Source organism: Ambystoma mexicanum, chromosome 1p (genome assembly GCF_040938575.1).
Source record: "Ambystoma mexicanum isolate Mex_15411 chromosome 1p, UKY_AmexF1_1, whole genome shotgun sequence".
Taxonomy (NCBI): Eukaryota; Metazoa; Chordata; class Amphibia; order Caudata; family Ambystomatidae; genus Ambystoma; species Ambystoma mexicanum.
In genome coordinates this window covers 455,647,409-455,667,698 of record NC_090921.1, presented here as the reverse complement: position 1 = coordinate 455,667,698, position 20,290 = coordinate 455,647,409, and the positions used below count along the sequence as shown (strand labels likewise).

The 20,290-nt window shown below is 45.7% G+C and overlaps 1 protein-coding gene across 3 annotated transcripts in view; it reads left to right on the top strand.

Annotated features, from left to right (window-relative positions):
- The window catches only part of ELL (elongation factor for RNA polymerase II), an 869,801-nt gene that overhangs the window by 320,766 nt on the left and 528,745 nt on the right, over window positions 1–20,290 (top strand). For all 3 annotated transcript variants that reach the window (XM_069649283.1, XM_069649285.1, XM_069649284.1), the window contains one exon: window positions 19,077–19,560. In XM_069649283.1, the coding sequence (XP_069505384.1) occupies window positions 19,077–19,560 (484 nt within the window). The remainder of the gene's footprint in view (window positions 1–19,076; window positions 19,561–20,290) is intronic.

Genomic DNA, 20,290 nt, shown 5'->3' with positions numbered 1-20,290 from the left:
CTGATTTTGGCAGTTCGCTCAACTTTGAAGACATCGACAATAACTCTCTTTTAGATTTGTGTCTGAATATCCAGAGAGGCATGACTCCCCAGACAATAGCCCCTCTGGAAAATGGGAACCTCTCAAGGCCTGAGAGCCAAGCTAAAGAAGATGGCAAACGGCCTCCCCATGATGGGTCATCGGTGAGATTATCAGCCTCACCTAATCTAGTTATGGACACATCATTGGCAACTCGCACAGAGAAAACCAACAGTAATTTCCTGTTAGTGCCAGAAATTGCGGAACTACAGGCATCTGTGGCATCCTTACAATTTGCATTAAAAATATTGCTGCGGATGTCTGGGCGAATACTGGCAAATACAGATGCTTTGATCAGTGACCAAGTGCATAGACAGAAACTGGCTGAGGAGGCGGAAAATAACTTAACTGAAGCCATCTCAATAGCAAATGAGCTGCATGAGCCACAAACCTTAGCTCCAAGCATAGAAACATCCGAACATCCAGAGATATTGCCAGAGACACTGCCTCCACGCAAGCAGCGTAAACAACACAAGAGGGATAAGCTAGAATCCTGCGGGGCTAGAACCAGTAGTCGGGGGCGTCACCTACGGAGATGGGGAAGCCCATTCATCGCTCAAAAAAAGCAAAAAAAAGAGCTGCTCGGGCAAAGAAACGGAAAGTTCTAGGCAATGGCCGACTAACGAGCTGGTTGATCGCTGGGGATACAGAAGCCCCGGACGGGGTAGACGAACTTGAAAATACAACGAACGAGTCTTTATTTGAGGACGACATCGTTCCAATAAATATCCCAAAAACATCTAGCAAACATGGAAGTCCACATTGCTCTGTATTTTCAATATCAGATTCTATAAAAGAAAATGATGCCGTTTGGGGCAACCGTACCTGTATTATAAAACATCTGTATCAATCTGATAAATGTACCTGGCTCTCTCGCTCTGAATTTTTGAAGAGATTGTTTTCTGTCCCTCCATTAAGAGTTTTACAATCTGAGGACTTTCAATTTTTAGAGCCTTTGACTGGTACATATCCCAAGGTATCAGCTTTACATTGTAAATTTATATCCACTGCTCAATTATTAAGGATTTTTAAAAAAGAATTGACAATGGTGGATATTGAGATTGATGCTGAACTGATGTATAATGAGCCAGGTGGTCCTGAATCGGAAGCTGCGATCGATAGTTCGGCCGTTGCTTGTCTTAATATACCAATTGGAATGAAGGTGGATATGACAGAAGTACAGTCTGTTTTGAGATGGCTGACAGAGGCTCTCCCCAAGGTCTCAGCCGGTCATTGAAAATTATTGCTGGCTTCATGGAACTGCAGGGGCTTTGCCCATCTTCTAAACGAAGATGGGCCGATTGCACAACTATCTCATTACAATTGTATCTGTCTTCAAGAGAATTTGGCAATGAATCCTCTATACATGGATGGATATAATGGCCATCAGGTATCAGCCAAAAAAGGAGAAAGAGGACTGACCTATGGAGGGCTATGGATTGGGGTAGCTAATTGGCTTGGTTCTAGAAAGCTGGACGTGAATCAAGATGAACAATTGCTAGCAATTGAAATAGTATATAAAAATAATGAGAACTCTGGTAAACTGCTAGTTGTCTGTCTGTACAACCCTCCGGGGGCAGTGTATAGAGAGTCCTTACAGGAAGCATTGCATGAGCTATTAGCCAGTTGGCTAACCATTGAAGGGAATGTGGATGTTTGTGTAGTAGGAGATTTTAATACCCATATGTTAGGAGGTGAACAGAGAACGGCCAACCTAAAGATATATCCTAAATGTGCTATGCAACATCAGAAAGTAGAGAGTAAAGGATTAGATTGGGTATATTTTTTCGCAAATGGGATCTTGAGATGCTAAATGGTCGCACCAAAAGTGATTATCCAGGCAGACATACTTGGAGGAATGGAGCAATGGTTAGCACTTTGGACTATATTTTCGTCTCTCCAAGCATGCTTCTATTAGTCGAAGATATGATAGTAATTCCTAATAATTGGAGCGACCATGCAATTTTAGCATGCTCATTTGACAATATAGAAGTTCGTACCCTATTTTGTATGGTAGGGGATTTAAAAATTAATCACGCAGGGACCTGCATTCGCTGGTCGGATAGGAACGTAATACTTGCTACAGAATCTCTAAATAAAAACTGCTACCCCAAAACAGAAGAATTCACAAAGATGTCTATTGATGATGTAGAGAACTGGATTTACCAGTCCTCTGATAAAGATGCTGCAACTTCTACCGGTGGTATGATCGGCGACCAAACAAAATATCCCATTTACGACAGATACATCCGAGATACTAAAAGAACATTGAGAGCTAATCTAAGATGAGCCAAGAAAACTAGTTTAACTTGGGAGATATATACTTTAATATCTAAGAAATTAAGGAATAAATATAGGGCAGACATTAAGGCAAAGAGAAGCCTTGATAGAAATAGGTCCTGGCAAAGGCTGGTGCAGAATATTTGCTCTCGGAAATCCAGTAGCATATGGTCACTCCTTAATGAAGCCAGGGGGAACAAGGCTCGGCAGTTAGCAAACCCAATATCTAGCGCAGAGTGGACCAGGTTTCTGGAAAAGCGTAATGTAGAATCTAAATATGATGAGATGACTGAGATAGGTAAAATTCCATCTGACCCTTCTATAGACATCTCCTATGAATCCATCTTGTCTACGATTAAATCATTGAAATCCTCCAGAGCACCTGGCCCAAATGTACTGGCCAATATTGTAATAAAGAGCAACCCGGAGTTTTGGTCTGTATTAATGGACATTCTGTTCACAAAAACTCTGAGCACAGGAAAAATTCCAAGCTCTTGGCAATCGGCCATTCTAATTCCTATATTTAAATAAGGAAACAGATTGGATCCCAACAACTTCTATGTTAGACAGTACAAGCAAAATATTCGCCCCACTTTTATTGGGAAAACTCCAGCAATAGGTTGATCAGGCCAATATATTGTGTAAATTCCAATGCAGCTTTAGAACGGGGTATTCCACTACCCACAACCTTTTGGTTGTGGATTATATGCGTAGTAGGGCCCTACAAGGTGGGCAACCCCCCCCCCTCTACGCTCTCTTTGTAGATTTCAAAGCCGCATTCGACTCTATCCCACGAGAAAAACTCTGAACGAAGCTACGAAAATTAGGATGTCCAGTTGATCTTTTGTATTACCTTTAGGCTGCTACATCAAAACACTAAGGTGAAATTAAAATTAGACCAGAACGGTCATGTGTTGGAGGAAGTACTACAGAATAGAGGGGTTAAACAGGGATGCATGACTGCTCCACTTGTATACAATCTATATGTTCACGACATCCCTTTGAAAATAGCTACTGCAAAAAATTGCCCTCCCAGCATAGGTAAAACCCCTTGTTTGGTTCTCGCATATGCGGATGATATAGTTATATTTCATCATAATATCAGTGGATTACGACGTTCGGCAATAGCCCTCTGGGAATATTCTGCACATAACGGGCTCACTATTAATGCGGAGAAGACACAAGTGATGAGATACACAAGTAAAAGATCTTCACGTGTACTACTTCGCATTGATAGTGTTGTAATCTCATATGCCCCGGGATATAAATATCTTGGGATAGAGCTAGAACCCAAAGGCGACTATTCTACATGTAAACGCCACCGAAAAACAAGAGCAGCACAAATTACTGCCCTCTTCAAAAGCTTTACAACTAAACAGGGAGGCTTTACTCTGTGGGGAACCCGTCATCTTTATATCCAGGTTTTTCCCCCATGATAGTTTATGGCCTTGAATCCTTGATTAAAATGGATCTGGATTGGCTACAAATTGTGGAGGGAAAATTTTGGCGAAGGATCCTGGGACTTCCGGCTTGTATACCTATGTCGCTACTAAGATTGGAGCTGGGGCTTATATCATAAAAGCGCAGGTATTGAAAAAGAGGATGGGATTTTATCTAAAAATGGTGAACGGCAAGGGTAATGCCCTACTAATGTCATTCTCTCTGAAAAGTAACAATGGGGGTCCCATTAGAGAATTTAAAGATCAAATGGAACAATTACTCAAAGACATCTGTTGGAGACCTCGTGAAGGGCTATATACTGAAGCGATGCAATCTCTCATGGGGAGACGGTTAGAGTTGTGGGACTGGCTTGAAAATTTTGACCATTTACTGTCGCTATGCCCATCCCTTAGGCTCAGGAGATTTATACTGCTACTAAGAATTGAATATCTTCCCATAAAGATGACTACAGGGGCGATAGATAAGCTACCCAAAGATCAACGCTATTTCCGTCTCTGTAAGAATTTGGAATATCTTGAGACAGCTAAGCATGTACTCACGGAATGTTTGGCAATGATGGATGATATAACTACTCACCTGGGAAAGCATGTACATAATAGGGAAACCATAGGGGACATGCTTTTCTGGAATCATTGTATCAACACCAGTAGCATAAGCTTGTTAAAGGCACTCTATTCTATCTGGCTAAGGGTAGAAGTTAAGTTGGGTATATCTATATAATGCTTGCTGGGAGTCGGCCAGGTTGTGCTCCTATATGGAAATTGTGATATTGCTAAGTGAATCATAATGTAGGTGATTATGCCCATGACTATGAGGCAAAAAATGATTAGTACTTTTGGTTTATATGGTCGATGATGAATTATAGAGACAGTGAACGAATCATAACTCTGCATTGTTTGAATTTGAATTTTTTATATGTATTGTATTGGAACTTTATTCAATGTATGGTTTTATTCTATAGATTAATGTGTAAAGTTTATTATTTAAACTGTCACATTAAAATTGTTATTATTGTGAACCAATCCATAGAACTACCAACTTTCTTTCAAAACCCTTCAAACATGGGTGAAAGAAGCCTGCACACACTTGATGTATGCAGAGCAGTCATGCTTTACATGAAAAGAACCTGACCACTAAAAAAGACAAATCAGTTCTTTTTTTCGGTGGTATCAGATCGAGAAGGAGACCCGGTCTCCAAATCCACTATCTCTAGGTGGATTGTCAAATGCATCACACTGTTTCTCTGTTGCTAAGAGAGACCTGCCCTTCAAGCCTAGAGCACATTCTACTTGAGGCACTGGGGCTTCCATAGCATTCATCGCAAATGTTCCCCTTGAGTCCATTTGCAAAGCGGCACCCTGGAGTTCTGTACACATCTTTACAAAACACTATTGCCTAGACACTCATTCTATGTCTGATTCTCAAGTGGCTAAAGCAGTACTAAGACATCTTTCCACTACTGTTCCTTCTTACAACCCACCTCCAACTCTGGGTACTGCTCGCTAGTCTATGCACAGCATGTGATTCTTAGCAGATTAACAAGCATCAGACGACATGCATTACTTACCATAAAAGCATTTCTGGTGATTGGATCTTCTTAGATTCACATGCGGTCACCCTTCCTCCCCGCTCGGTTGGAAGGAACATAGACGTCTTACTACTTCTCTCTTTCTGTACTCACTCACGATGCTCATAAGGCCCCCTCACTGCAGAAAAAAATACAATCGGAGGGACCTTGACGCGTGAGGGATTTTGGGTACACTACACGTCACGATAGGGATAGTGTTACAGGCACGCCCATGTCGACGTGCCATTCCGATTCTAGAAAGACAAGATGCAATACTCCGCAGTTACCACTGGATGTCGGACTATATGCACAGCATGTGAATCTAAGCAGATACAATCATCAGAAATGATTTCATGCTAAGTAATGCATGTCATATACATTCACTGTTTAGGGGTTTTTGCTAACAGAACATCAACTCTGTACGTTTAAACCAGTTGTGCAAATATAAGTTACCAATCATGGACCGCCTCTGGCCAATGTATCTTCCCAGCAATAGGCTCACTTTGGCTTCTGTGAACTGGGTCCAGACAGACACAGCCCCCACATTCTGCCACACACATACACCGCCACTTTGTCGGGGAAAGTACAGGCTTTAGTCTGGATAGGGCTTTCCCTAGAGGGCAATTTGGGACCTGAGGGCAGGAAGAAGAGCAAGGCAGAAAAAAGGAACCGTTCACAATCTCATGCACGGCTATTTTACAGTATGTAGCTTTCTTATTGGCATTATGCGATTTAAAATGCAGGAAAGTAAAAACAAAAGCAGAAAATGAGATGCTCACACCTGATGGGGGGGCTCCACGGTTCATTGCGTGGGAGTAGCACAAACCAACTACCACCCACCACGGTTTTGGGAGCTGCGATTAGGGAAAGGCAGGGCACTGCAACCCCGGGGGAAGAGGTTTATGGTCTCTCTGGTTGGATGGGTAGGGGGAAAACCGGAAATAGGACTAGGTAGAGGTTATGGATGGGTACATGGTTTTTAAGGGAAGCTCAGGCTCTTGCGGCTATTGCTTTTCCAAACAGCAAACCCAAACAGCACACTATTTCACTCACTCCTTGTCTGTCCGGGATATCTGATCAATAGTATACTAGAGAACATTAAAAGGCACTGGCAAGGCACTAAGCTATGGGTTGTTGTAAGCGTGGTGGAGTGTCCCTGGTTGCTTCAGCAGCTCTTAAGGTTTTAGTCCACCTCCCTCAGCCTCTGCTATGCTGAACACATATGGCTACAAAAGAGGCACTGATTAGAACGTATCCTAATGGCATGGATTAGTAAGTTAGTGTAGCTGCTCCTGTACAATGTGATCTATTCCCGTTGGCACCGGCATCCCACGCCCTCTCCTGATTAAGAGCAGGTTAGTTGTGGGCCAGTTAGTACTGCGCTCGCTTTGAGTGTTGGCTCCGTAATACGCAGCAAGCGTGAAATTTGCTGATCGTCCTAGCACTTAACTTTGGTGTGAGCAGGGGTCGGTATTCTCTGGTGGACATCGGCCCCCTGCATTTTCCCACTGCTTCCCCAAAGCACTGTTAGTGCTGCGAGACTTATCTGAAGTATGGCGAGGGAGTAACTTCTCTGGTGGCCATGGCCCCTCATGCTTGTTCTCAATAGCAGAGTTCTAGAGGACATGTCAGATTAGCGTTTCGAGTGCAAGCCCGTTGCTTGCGAACGCGATGACGCGTCGCGCCCAACATGGCTGCTACTTTGTAGTTCTGGGTCCTGGTATTCCTGGTTAATGTAATGCCATAAAAGTCCTTCCTGCAATGTGGGAAAAGGAGCCTGTAAGGCTGCAGTCGCTTTTTGGGCATATAATGGTGCAACACACATGCTTTGGGTTCCTTCATGGCAGGCCTGAGGTTTTTTTAATGCAGTGCCCTGAGCAAATGTCACCCCCGCAGCCCCTGCCCTGACACCACCAGACCATCCAAGTTGTAAAAGAAAGTTGTAGGGTTCTCCAGCATGGGGTCTTGCATGGATTCATATGCTCATTAATATTCCCCATCGTTCGGCTGGGAATCCTCTGTAAATCTAAAGCAGTTTAACTTTAAGTTAAAAGGTGACTCGTCTCCTCTGTAGCCTAATCAGTGTCACTTTTGGGTCATACTGCCCCAGCCAGTGACATTTGTCCTCCTAAGCTCCACCCCTGGTGGCCATTTTCAGATTCTTAACACACTTTTCTTGTTTTGGGAGTCCTCGTGCTTAGTTCCTTGAAAATCTATAGCTTTTAGCTCTTTTTTTTGCCTTTTTCTTGAGACATTTCTTAGTCTATCATCACATTGTGACTACTGGCGACCGGGAACCGTTGCCGCAGAAGATCCTTAGTCCATCGTTGGATCTTAAGCTTGTGGCGCCACAGGCCCAAGATGGGCCTTGCTGTAAAGTCAATGGCGGATGGCATGAAGAAGACTCTTTTCGGGTCCTGTGAAAACTGTGGCCTGAAGAAAATCTCAGAGGATCAGCACGTTTACTGTCTCCATCCCGACCACGATGCGGACAGATGTCCAATTTGCCAGTCGTTTTCCTCGAAGTCACGGAAGGAGAGCCATCGGAGGATAGTGGCGTGGATCGAAGAGGGGGAAGGCCTCTGACGTGACCTCTGGGAGTAGTCATGCCTCTGACATTCCCTGTGGGAGTAGTCATGCCTCCTGATGTTCCCTCCGGGAGGTCCAAAGGGCATGATCCTTCCAGTAAAGAGGTAGAGGTTCTTTAAGGATGCACCCTTGGGGAAGATCCAAAAGAAGGTTTAAATCACACGCTCTATCGCCTTCCGCGTCCATGGTCTCTGTGGCTGTGGGACCTAGTTCGGGGAGAGGCCGGTCGCCACCATCTGCTCCGTCGACGGTTAGCCTTCCGGCAAGCAGGCTGCCTTCCTCCGTGAAAGTCACTGGTGTCAGCAGCCAGACACAGGTTTTCGAAGAGCAAGTCATCGAAGGACCCGTCACTGGCTCTGCAAGTCAGTGACGGGAGCCTCTTTGGCAACTTTATCGCCCAAGACCAATGTCGACCGTCCTGTCTGAGTACCTAGTCGATGACTGTCTACGAAGTATGCTCTTCCTTCGACGGCTGCAACGCCAAAGAGTACGTTCACCTTTTACCACTGCGACCAGAGTTTTCCTGCCACCTAGACCTAGATCAGCCATTCTGACGGCAGTCCCGTCCATGACAACAGCTTTTCCTGCTCACCAGGCTCCACTCGCTCTTATTTAGTGAGACACGTCTCCAGCTGTGGACTTCCTCCCCAGGCCAACCAAGGCTGTACCACTCTTCATTCTGGCACCTCTGGGATCCCCCAGAAGGTCTCCAGCAATCTACAACCAGAAGGCCTTCCAGAGAGGTTTCACTCGGATCAGGAAGGGGGGGCAATGGCAACCTGACCCCATTCTGCCTATGCCTCATCAGGGGTCACCGGGTAGCTGGCCTTCCCAGCCATTTAGCTCTCCCAAGGGGCTCAGGCCCGGCTCCTTTACCTGCTGCACATGCTCGTGCACGGAGAGACTTGTCCTTGGACATGCTGACTACCTTACACACAATGGTGGCTGAAATCCAGCAGCGGCTGCCCACTGCTCCTGTCCCTGTTCTGGCAAGAAGCTCTCTGAGGCTGCCTCCTGGCTCAGCCAATGCTGCCTCATAAGGCCCCTGTCACCCCTCAACCACTGCCAGTGCTTCTGCCCCCTGTGGTAGAGGTATTAGATCAGATGTACACACCACTGGTCCCCACACGGATCTGTGCGATGATTACGTTCCCGTGGATGGGGAACCTCTGGATGTCGATGCCCCTGGACGTGATTGGTTCTTACCACTCTGATATCAAAGGCTGCCAAGCTATTCAACCTGGTACTGGAAGAGAAGAAAATTGAAGTTTTCCTTTTTGAATGATGGTAGCCCTCCAAGAAGACCATTGTCTTGGTCCCCTTGTTGGATGACGTATGGGAGGATGGCTTAGCAGTCATGAAGGCTCCTAATACCACCACCACCACCACCACTGCTGCTAAGCGTGACCAGTTGGAGAAGTAGTACCGGGTTCCAGACGCTGCCACTAGGTGCATCAGGTCCCAGGCCTCGCGAGACTCGGTGGTCTCGGCCGTCGCTAGAAAGAGGTCTTCAAACCACTCTTCTTCGACCATGGTTTTTCCGGACCGGGAGGGTTCGAAGCGAGATGCTGCCGGAATCAATAATAGAGGCTGCCAATGCCATCTCCATCCTGTCAAGGCGCTGTGGTCTAAGTTGGGTCCCATCCTCAACTGCCTCCCTGATGACAAGAAGGCCGAAGCCTTAGTCCTGTTCCAGGAGGCTGAGGTGGCTTCTGACCACGCCATCGTTGCTCTCGACATTGCAGACTCTGGCTTTTGCCAGATGGGGAATGGTGTGGCCCTTTGTCGCCAAGATTGGCTCACCAACTTCGCACAGATTTGCAGACCAGGTTAATTGACATGCCTTTCGAGGATGATAACCTGTTTGGGCAAGGTGGTCGACAAAACTCTTCATGGCAAAAATACTGACACTTGGATTGGGCACTCTTCAGCAGAGGCGGCTGCCCGCTTGTTCCTATAAAGCTAGAGTCTCCCAAGTTTTCAAAGTCTTACCCCCCCCTATTACCAGCCCTCCCACTTTACCACCAAGGAGTCTTAAAGGGGACGCAGCCAGGCCTCTGGCAGTGGCAACCAGCGGTGTGCAGTCATAATGTCGACATCAATAATGTCGACAGTCAAAATGTCGACAAATTAATGTCGAAAAACAATAATGTCGACAAACAAAAATGTCGACATTATTCGATATTTTTTCGACATTAATTTAGTGTATGCATAAATACATAAATAAATATATATATGATGTGTTGAGTATGAGGGGGGGGTGTGGGGGGGTGGCAAGGGGGTGTTGGGTGAGGGGGGGTTGGGGGGGGGACCCCCCAATAGTAAATACAATTTTTTATTTATTTAATTATTGAATAAATAAATAAATAATTGGTATGTGTTGAGTATGAGGGGTGAAAGGGTGGTTGGGGGGGTGTGGGGGGGCGGCAGGGGGGTGTTGGGTGAGGGGGGTTGGGGGGGGACCCCCCCCATAGTAAATGATCATTTTTAGGTTATTTATTTATTGAATAAATAAATAAATAAATAATTGGTATGTGTTGAGTATGAGGGGTGAAAGGGTGGTTGGGGGGTGTGGGGGGGGGGTGGCAGGGGGGTGTTGGGTGAGGTGTTGATAGTTTTAAGGGTTTATAGTCATAATGTCAAAAAAAAAGTCGACATTTTTTTTTCGAAAAAATGACTTTTTCCATTATAAGTATAGGATGTCGACATTATTGTCTGTCGACATTTTTTTTTCCACATTTTTGTCTGTCGACATTTTTTTTTCGACATTATGACTATAAACCGCAACCAGCATCATCACCCCTCTCCAGAGTGCAGACGCAGGCCTGACCTGGCCCAGGACCCACCCCCCACTTCTGTACCCCAGTAGGAGGCCGACTATCAAAACGTTGTCTATAAGTAGTGAAAGATCTCCACAGACAAATGGGTGCTCGACGTCCTTCAACACAGGCACGTTTTGGAATTCCAGGGCAAATGCACCCGCATTCCTCCTCTTACGAGAGAACTGAATGTGGCTTGGCTGCTTAAGGTGGGTCAAACCATGCTAGGCAAAGGGGCAATGGAACCAGTCCCTAAGCTCCGGAGTGTACTCCAGATACTTTCTGGTACGGAAGAAGTCAGGGGTGGCGCCCGATCGTAAACCTGCAACGCCTCAGGTTCCTCAAATCTCAGATGGTCACATTGGAGCATGTACTCGACCACTTGCGAAAGGGGATTTCCTGGCTACTTCCACATCCCCATTCATCGCAAACATCGGAAGTCCCTGTGGTTTGTTGTTAAGGGGCTACATTACCAGTTCAAGGCCATGCCCTTCGGCCTAAAATCCGCCCCAAGGGTGTTCACCAAATGCCTGGCACTGGTGGCAACGCGTTTGCACCGCAAATTAATCCATGTCTACCCTTACTTGGACGATTGGCTCATCAGTTAGTGCTCCTGTGCGCTGGAAACCCAGCACACAACTGAGACCATCTTACTTCACTAGGATTCTCAATCATCTATCCTGCGTAGTGCCATCTCAGAACGCACTGTTCCTTGGTGCCCGACTCAACAGACTTGTCTGGCAACTCACTTGGATGTGCGGGTGAAGGCCATCCTGGGAAAGGTCCAATATCTGTCGACCGCCTCCGTTGCAAGAGTCCGGTCCTTAAAGTTCCTGCTGGTGATGTCTTTCTGCATCCCTTTGGTTCATATCTGCAAGGTACAGATGGGGGGGGCGGGCCCCTTCAAGAATTTCTGGATGCCAGATGGCAACAGTTCACTGCCACATGGACCGACAAGAATCGCCCTCAATCGGGCATTGCATCAAGCCCTGCAATGGTGGTCAGTTAGTCCACACCGCTACCTTTCAGATCCCTGTGTATCCGCTACAGTCACGACCGACTCCTCTCTGACGAGTTGGGCAGCTCACACAGGGCATTCTCACACCAGACTCTTCTGGGTTCTGAAGTCTTTTCAGCCTCGGCTCCTGGGAAAGGTGATGTGTATCTTCATGGGCAACACCACCACCATGTTTTGGAAACCGGGTGGAATGCGTGCCCCTGTGCTCTCCATGGGTGCTCAATTTGTGGGCCATTCTTAAAAGCAAGTTTCTGAAGCTTGTTAATCTGCTTAGAATCACATGCTGTGCATATAGTCCGACATCCAGTGGTAACTGGGGAGTATTGCATCTTGTCTTTCGAGGATCGAAAGGGGACCTCGACATGGGCGTGTCTGTAACACTATCACTAAGGTGATGTGTAGTGTTCCCAAAACCCCTCACGTGTCGAGATCCCTGGTCGCCCTAATGCAGAGCTCTTGAAAAAGATTGCGTTATTCTTATAATGATCGACTTTGGTCGTTTATTCCCTTAAGTCACTTTGATGATTGAATCCTGTGCATCGCCGAAGACTCCTGCAGAATTTTGACGGCATGTTGATCCGGCTGTGCTGCCGTCAACGTGGCTGGGCCTTCTGGCTGGCCCTTACAGTAGGGAGAGGGGGTCTGGGTGGTCATATTATTTCAAGTATGCCTTTCCTCTATCACCCTCTTTGTTCTCTGGGTTTTGTAATTGCTGTACCTGTCTTGTGCTATGGACAAGACTCCATTAAAGTTTTGCACCTCGTGTATGGAAAGACTAGCACAATTGTCTTCCTCTCAACCACAACAAAGCGGCAAAGTGGTGGGCGCCCTATGGCATGACGCGGGCCGAAGTTCTTCTCCCGCCGCAGAAAGTGATGGGAGAGAGGGGGACTAGCGATGACCAGGCATCTGTATTGGAAAAATGTATCTAACGGCGAAGAGCTCTTGATCTGCAGCGTCCGTCCCTGACCCCACCAGGCACGACGCGAGTCATGCTATGGGGAAAACGCCCGGCGACAAGGATGCACAAGTTGTATACACCAAACACACAACCCAAGGTTCTGCTTCGGCATCAGTCGAAGTCCGCCAAAGCGCCAACGGACCCGCCAGACATCGACGGGATCCACTGATCTTGATGATCGGCAGTCTTCCCTGCAACCGCAGCAGCGGCCTGCGACTGGGCATTTCCAGCAGATAGTCTCAGCCGAGGTGTTTTGGGGGTAGGGGGATTCCTTCTCCTTCTTTTATGAGGGCCTTTTCCTGTATGCTTTCCCTCCAATCCCACTGTTAATACGAGTGATCAACACTCAGACGTGCCACTGCAAGATGACCCTCGTTGCACCGGAGTGGCCCAGGCAGATCGGATACTCAAGCCTTCTCCTTCTGTCGGTGGCCCCGGCCATCAAACGGCCTCCACTTCCAGACTTCCTCTCCAGAGAAGGATGGTCAGTCGTGCACCATGACCCAGTGTTGCTCAGCCTGGCTCCTTCAGCCTTTGAATTTGGACACTATTAGCTGCCATTCAAATGCAAGAAGATCCTAGCCAAAGCCAGGGCCCTCTTTACGCTGGCTTGCTACAAGCAGAAGTGGAAGCGCTTTACTGTGTGGTGCCGTCTGCAGAAGGTTTCACTGCTGCATGTGACTGTTTCGCAGCTTCTACCGTACCTGCTCTCTCTGTCCAAGGCTGTCCTCCCCCTACCCCTCGTTCAAGGTCCACCTGGCTGCCTTATCCCGTTACACCCAGGCCCCAGGCATGCTCTCCCTGTGGTCACACAGGCTTGTTAAGGAGTTTCACAAGGGCCTCTTCAGAACATTCCCTCCGGTGAAGCCTACTGCGCCGGTGTCGGAGCTCAATGTGGTACTGTCTAAACCGATGGGGCCTCCGTTTGAACCAATGCATCGTGCCCCTTTGAAGTTTCTGCCGTGGAAGTCCGCCTTCCTAGTGGCGATCACCTCAGCCAGGCGGGTCAGGGAAATACAGCCCCTCTCCTGTAAGACTCTGTATTTGTCCTTCGACACCACTAAAGTAGTTTTACAAACTCATCCTTCCTTCATGTCAGAGGTTCCGTCAGACTTTCATCTCAACAATCCTTTGGTTCTACCAGTGTTCTTCATGAATCCGCCTTTGCCTGCTGAAAGGTTGTTACATTTGATGGATGTTGCGCATGTCGTAAACTTCTTTGCATAACGTCTCTGCTTTTCTTCAATTTTGGACCTGTGGGACACAGGAAGACCTTTTCTAAGGCTTCCACCTCCAGGTGGCTCTCCGGCTGTAATCGTGCATTCCTATCGTCTGGCCAACAGACCGCTTCCAGGCTGGCCAAGAGCCCATTCTAACACAGCTATTGCAGCGTCGACAGCGTTTCTCTCTGGCGTTACCCTGCGCGACATGCAGGGCTGCTACGTGGAGGTCTATCCACACACTCACAAGATTCGACTGTGTCGAAAGGGATTCCAGGGAGGCTCCCAATTCGGCCAGGCAGTGCTACGCAACGTGTTTGTTTGAGGCGTCTGTTCCAGGGGTAAGTGTATTGCTTCTGTGAGCATTGCCACCTCCCGTGGTTGTGTATTTGCACTACTGTGTAATCGTATTCACGAGCATGTGAATCCATGCAAGACCCCATGCTGGGGATGGAACAAGTTACTTACCTGTAGGTCTTGTTCTTGCGTGGATTCACATGCACACCCTCCCTCCTTCCCCTCTGGCTCTTAATGCTTCATACTCCCAAATTACGTGCGCAACTGTTGGGGAGACTTATTATTTGTATTTCTTTATTTATATAGCGCACCTGGCCCAAAGGCAGCTGGGCACATATCTTAAATTACATACACAAAATCATATACAGTTAACAGACGGAGTTATTAAAATCAAATATTTACAACCACATCTACAATACATTTATAATATTTACAAGCAGGCAAGGCAATTGCAGTGAAAGTGTAATTCATAGATTTAGTGGAAATGCAGTAATAAATTGTGTGAATCTTGGTCCATGCTTTGGCTTTGCATTTGAAGGCGAAAAAGGAAGGTTCTTGTCTGAGTGAGGTAGGCATAGAGTTCCAATGTTTTGAGGCAAGTACTGGGAGAATAGCCCCTCCAGATTTCTGTAGTTTAAATCTATAGGCAGTGAGTTTTGACTGTTTTATGCTTCATCCCCTCTCCTAGTGACACCCCCAGCACTTTTTGATGTACTTTTGGACCTTTTTCTGAAATCCTGAATGAGTGGAGCCTTTTTCCACTCATTCATTCTTATGGGTGCTGCCTTTTGGAGCTCTATTCGTTTTACTGTACCAAGCCTATGAAGTCGATTTTTCTACAACTCCTAAAGGCGTCTGTATTTTAATATTGTAGCATGCATCACTTTATGGGCATTGTTGCTGGGGACCCTTAGGGCCCTCATTTCAGATTCCTTTTCTTTATTCTAGAGTAAGTACAGTTCTTAAGGATAGATCCTTAGTATCTCTCCTAAAACGTTATCGTCTCAGAGATTAGCACACACCACCTTGTGGAGTGACAAAGGGATTCCCAGTACCCCCCTTCTCTCTGCTCCTGTGACTTTTTAGTCACATAGACTATCTCTTAGTTATGGCTGGTGTCGGGGGACGTGTTTTACAACTATTGTATATTGTTTCTACTGCAGGCTATGTCCATAGCCCCAGAAGTGCACAATAGGGGCACGCAAGTACCAACTTGGGGCCTCCCTTCTTTTTTTGCCATTACTAGCGTGGTTGTTCTTTTTTAGCTGTGTGTGTGTGTGTGTGTGTGTGTGTAGGTGTGTGTGTGTGTGTAGGTGTGTGTGTGTGTGTGTGTGTAGGCAGGCAGGAAGGAAGAGTTTTCCATCCCGCCCCCTTTCCTTTGTCTGCCATGGTGCCTGACTGGGCCGAGCTCCCACGGGGGGGGGGGGGGTCTGGCTGGCTGTCCTGATTGGGCAACCAAATGCCCCTTTCTCTAAACTGCTGAGGAAGATTGCTTAGGGGTGGGTGCTGGAACTGTATAAAAGGTGAGGCTCCTGGAGTGAAAAGCAAGTCTACTGTAAGCTGAAGACGACCAAAGACACCTGCAGACCCTGTTCAACACTGTGAAAGGACCACTCCTGTCCTGACCCAGTTTTCTGTGCAACAGGGGAACTCCGAAGAGGACTCGTCCTTCACTTTTACTGGTGGGACCAACCAGTCCCTAGACTAAACTGTGAGTTTCCTCAATACCAGGGGACCCGGCTGCCCATTTTGAGTGCAACTTCTTGGGGGTCTTTGTCCTAACACGATGTCTGATGATGGTAATAAATGGCACACTCAAATGTAATCCAACTATTGTTTTGAAGGAATCTGCTCATTGATGTAAAAATCTATTAATTATTTTGAAACTGCAGATTCTTACAACCATGTTGTCCAAACGAGCGACATTGGACATAAACAAGTGAATTTAAGGCAGCAACAGCTTTTCTGGGTCATGCTAGAATAATGGTCTTTGTATGTAGTTCCAGATTCAAGAGGTGATTGAGAACGTTAGACCACATATGGACATGAAGAAGAAACAGAGAGAGGCCTACTGGATCGATCGATTAGACACACTAGTACCAAGAGGAATTAACAAAGAGTGGGAACTCGATTGTTTCTTATGAACACTATATATCACCATGAACACACAACAGCGAAGGTTCAACCACACATCAAGCTCAGTTCAGCATGCATTACCCAGTGCACCTCTGCTCAAATGAGATACAATCATACCCCAGCGAGGCACACAGGACTCAGACTCCATCTATGTACGTACACACACACACACACACACACACACACACACACACACACACACACACACACACACACACACACACACACACACACACACACACACACACACACACACACACACACACACACACACACACACACACACACACACACACACACACACACACACACACACACACACACACACACACACACACACACACACACACACACACACACACACACACACACACACACACACACACACACACACACACACACACACACACACACACACACACACACACACACACACACACACACACACACACACACACACACACACACACACACACACACACACACACACACACACACACACACACACACACACACACACACACACACACACACACACACACACACACACACACACACACCTTGTACAGCTTTAGAAATCCATGCCAAATAAACACAAGACTCATAATACAGACTCCACCTATCTCTAGACACCCATACCACATCTTAAGCAACCTATGCCAAATAAACTTCGAGATGATTTTACACATCTCAACATGTTAAACACAGTTAGTTGATGGCTGGGACGCATATTCCAGTCTCTCCACAGGTAAATGTGGTTATTAGATGGCTGGGAAGCGCATTCCAGTCGCACCACAGGCTCCAACACGTTGGGAAGCACCCTACAGCACACACATAGTTTCTTCATTACAGACCCTAAACTTTTATTCCGTCTTAAAGACCTTAATGCATTACAGCAACCAAATTAAATGTAACACTCACGTACCATTTAAGACCGATCCCACGTGACCGGCAAAATTGTTGATATCCGTCGCCTAGGCAACAGAAGTCATTTTGTTTAACATTGTTGATCCAGCACATAATTATGTGCACTATTACATGACAGAGTTTAATCATCAATTTAAATTCACAGAAAGCTAGATTATCAGAATATTGGCAGTGACGCACATATCCAGGCTTCTGAAGACGGTTAGCATTGCTTATCTTCGTTGCCGTGACAATGCTGGATGTATCCAGTTTTGATGTAAAAGGTAAATAAGGGAGGCATGTTATCCCACGAGGAGCTTGGCGCACTCTCAATAGACGCATCATTAGAATTTGAGAACTTTCAATGATTGCATATTTCTAGAACATAGTGGAGGTAGTTAAATAGCACACTTCAATTTTTTACAGAATCACTAAGTGAACACTTTATCCTTGCACGATTTCTATTCTGCATTAAACTGTGAAATTGCTGATTAACCGGCAGGTACAGACCACAAATAAGAGTGTAGTCACACACAACGGTATAACAAACATTAGGGGTTTGGCTCCTATACTTGCATATTCATGTAATAACTCGAATAATTGTTGACCAACCAGTAGTGGTACACTGCAATCAAAAGTGTAGTCACATACACAAGATGAAAAAGGTTTAACAAATGGTATGTGCTCTGTTCCCTTACTTGTTTTATTTGTTTTTCTTTGTTACGTGTTCTTTCAATGTGGGAACCTGTCATTTCATGATTCCTAATGTGATGCAAACCAAAAATATTGTCCATATGACATGCAGTGTATATATGTGATGAGTACTGGAACTGATGAAGGATTGTCTCCGAAATGCATTGGCTACTCAATCATTGTTTGCTTGAATAAGTTATGATGACATTTTGGTGAATAATAACCAATAACAAGGACTAAAAACGTCAATGGTTCGAAAAACTACCACAAGTTTTCAAGCATTTTTTATTGAATGAACTATCAACAAGTAAATAACCCCCACTGGGAAATAAGGGTGTGCGGCGCACCCGATGGCTAATTAGCCTAGGTCTTTTTTTCTTTGTACGTTGGTGAGCATCGCAGGGGCTGTAATTCTCGCTAGCATATTGCACCATTGCAGTGTCATTTTACAGGACAGAACCAAGCACTTAAAACTTAAGTAATAAAGTGGAGTTGCTCTTGTAAACATGCATGCAAAGGCCAGTTGGATCTTATGTTCCCATATTAAAGTTGTTGGAAGTCTTCTTCCCTTGTCTTTAAAGCGTTAGTTCTCCAGAAAAAAACTAATTGGTGGGAATTTTTCAATTGTAGAAACCTTGATGAGGCCAACGCATATTTTCTTTTCAAAGCTTTTAGGCTTTTAAATGAGTTGAACGTACGTTGTCCTGAAAACTTGGTGACAAAAATGTGTTTTAGCCCAGCAAAGTTTGTATGTGGCTTTATATGGTGCTAGTCTCGCTGAAAAGGGCTGCAAGGTAAGGGGGCAAGAGGAAGGTGTGGTGGGGTAAGGCCACCCCCTTTGCTGCATCCTTAAAAGATGGCCTATTCCAATGGCTAGCATGGTACTTGCCACTGACCCACCCTTCCCCCAGAACCACATCTTTTGGCTTGATATACATGCACCTGGCGTGGATTGTAAAAAGGAACATCAAACTACGTCGTTGTCTTTTAAAATAATGTTATGCTTGCCTTCCATGATTACTGGTAATCAGATTTGTTTTTCTTTTATCAGAAACGAAGCCAGCCTTTGGAAACTACAGATCCTGTTATCAACAAAAAGCCCAGGATCTCTCACTTTACTCCAAGAACTCAGCCGGTTGTCAACGGGAAATTAAATGGGAAGGATGTCCCACCTTCTGCAGTGCTCTCTGCCGTGGCAGATTCAGTCAGCTCCAGTTCTCACCTGCCAGTATTAGAAATGCTGAGGTCCCAGGACCCACTTTCTGATGTAAGCAATGACTCTAACCACAATGGTAGAGACATTGAGAGCCAAGAAGCCACGGAAAGGGTGAGCCGTCTTGTTGCATCCAACTGTCCACCAGCTAGTGACCAGAACTGCACTTCAACGCATGGAAAAACCAAAAAGAAATCAAGGAAGCACAAAGAAAGGGAGAAACACAAAGACAAAAAATGTGAAGAGAAGCTTAAAGAGAAGCAGAACTGTGAATTAAAGGGTGCAGGCTTAAAGATCGGCGGTGGACCAGAAGATATAATAGGTATGTATATACAAGCGCAGAATTATAACCCTTTTGATGCACAAAGGTTTACACTTTACATCGCTTCCTTACAAGTAAATACTGGTCCTGCACCCATTCCTACCTGGATATTGTGACTTTAAAATGATACCTGCAATTTAGATGGATTTCACTATGTACCGAAGTGGCTGATGCATTGCTTATGCTTGCGATCCTTCCCTTAGGTGAAGTACAATAATGAATCTTGGAGGCTCCTTTCTGACAGTTAACACAAGCTTTCCCAGGCCTTATAGATTGCCTAGAAGCCAAAAACCTTCATCTGGTCTCCCATGTTTCAGAGCAAAGTGTTTAGCGTAGGTATCACATAGCACCTCTTTTATTAAGGAAACTGCTAGCTGGCAGAGACGAGAATCTTTATGCTGACCAAGGTCCCAAGGCAGCCAATATAAATCGATTGACATTATACAGCTGAGTGGAATCCCATATCTCGACTGCTCACCCACATTTTGCATCATTTCAGCTGAGGATTTGCACCAAGCAGAATTGTTTTCAGCCTATTTGTAGGTGGGATGGCAAGCCTTTTTGAACACTTAGAACAAAATTTGGAATTAAATAGATCTGTCAATTTTACAAATAAAGTCAAACCTTTATTAAAACCATACATACAAATCAGAATATTTATTTTGGCATTTATAAGGCACACCAAACCTGGGGGCATCTGGGTGCTGGTTACAAGAAGGCTTAGTTTCAG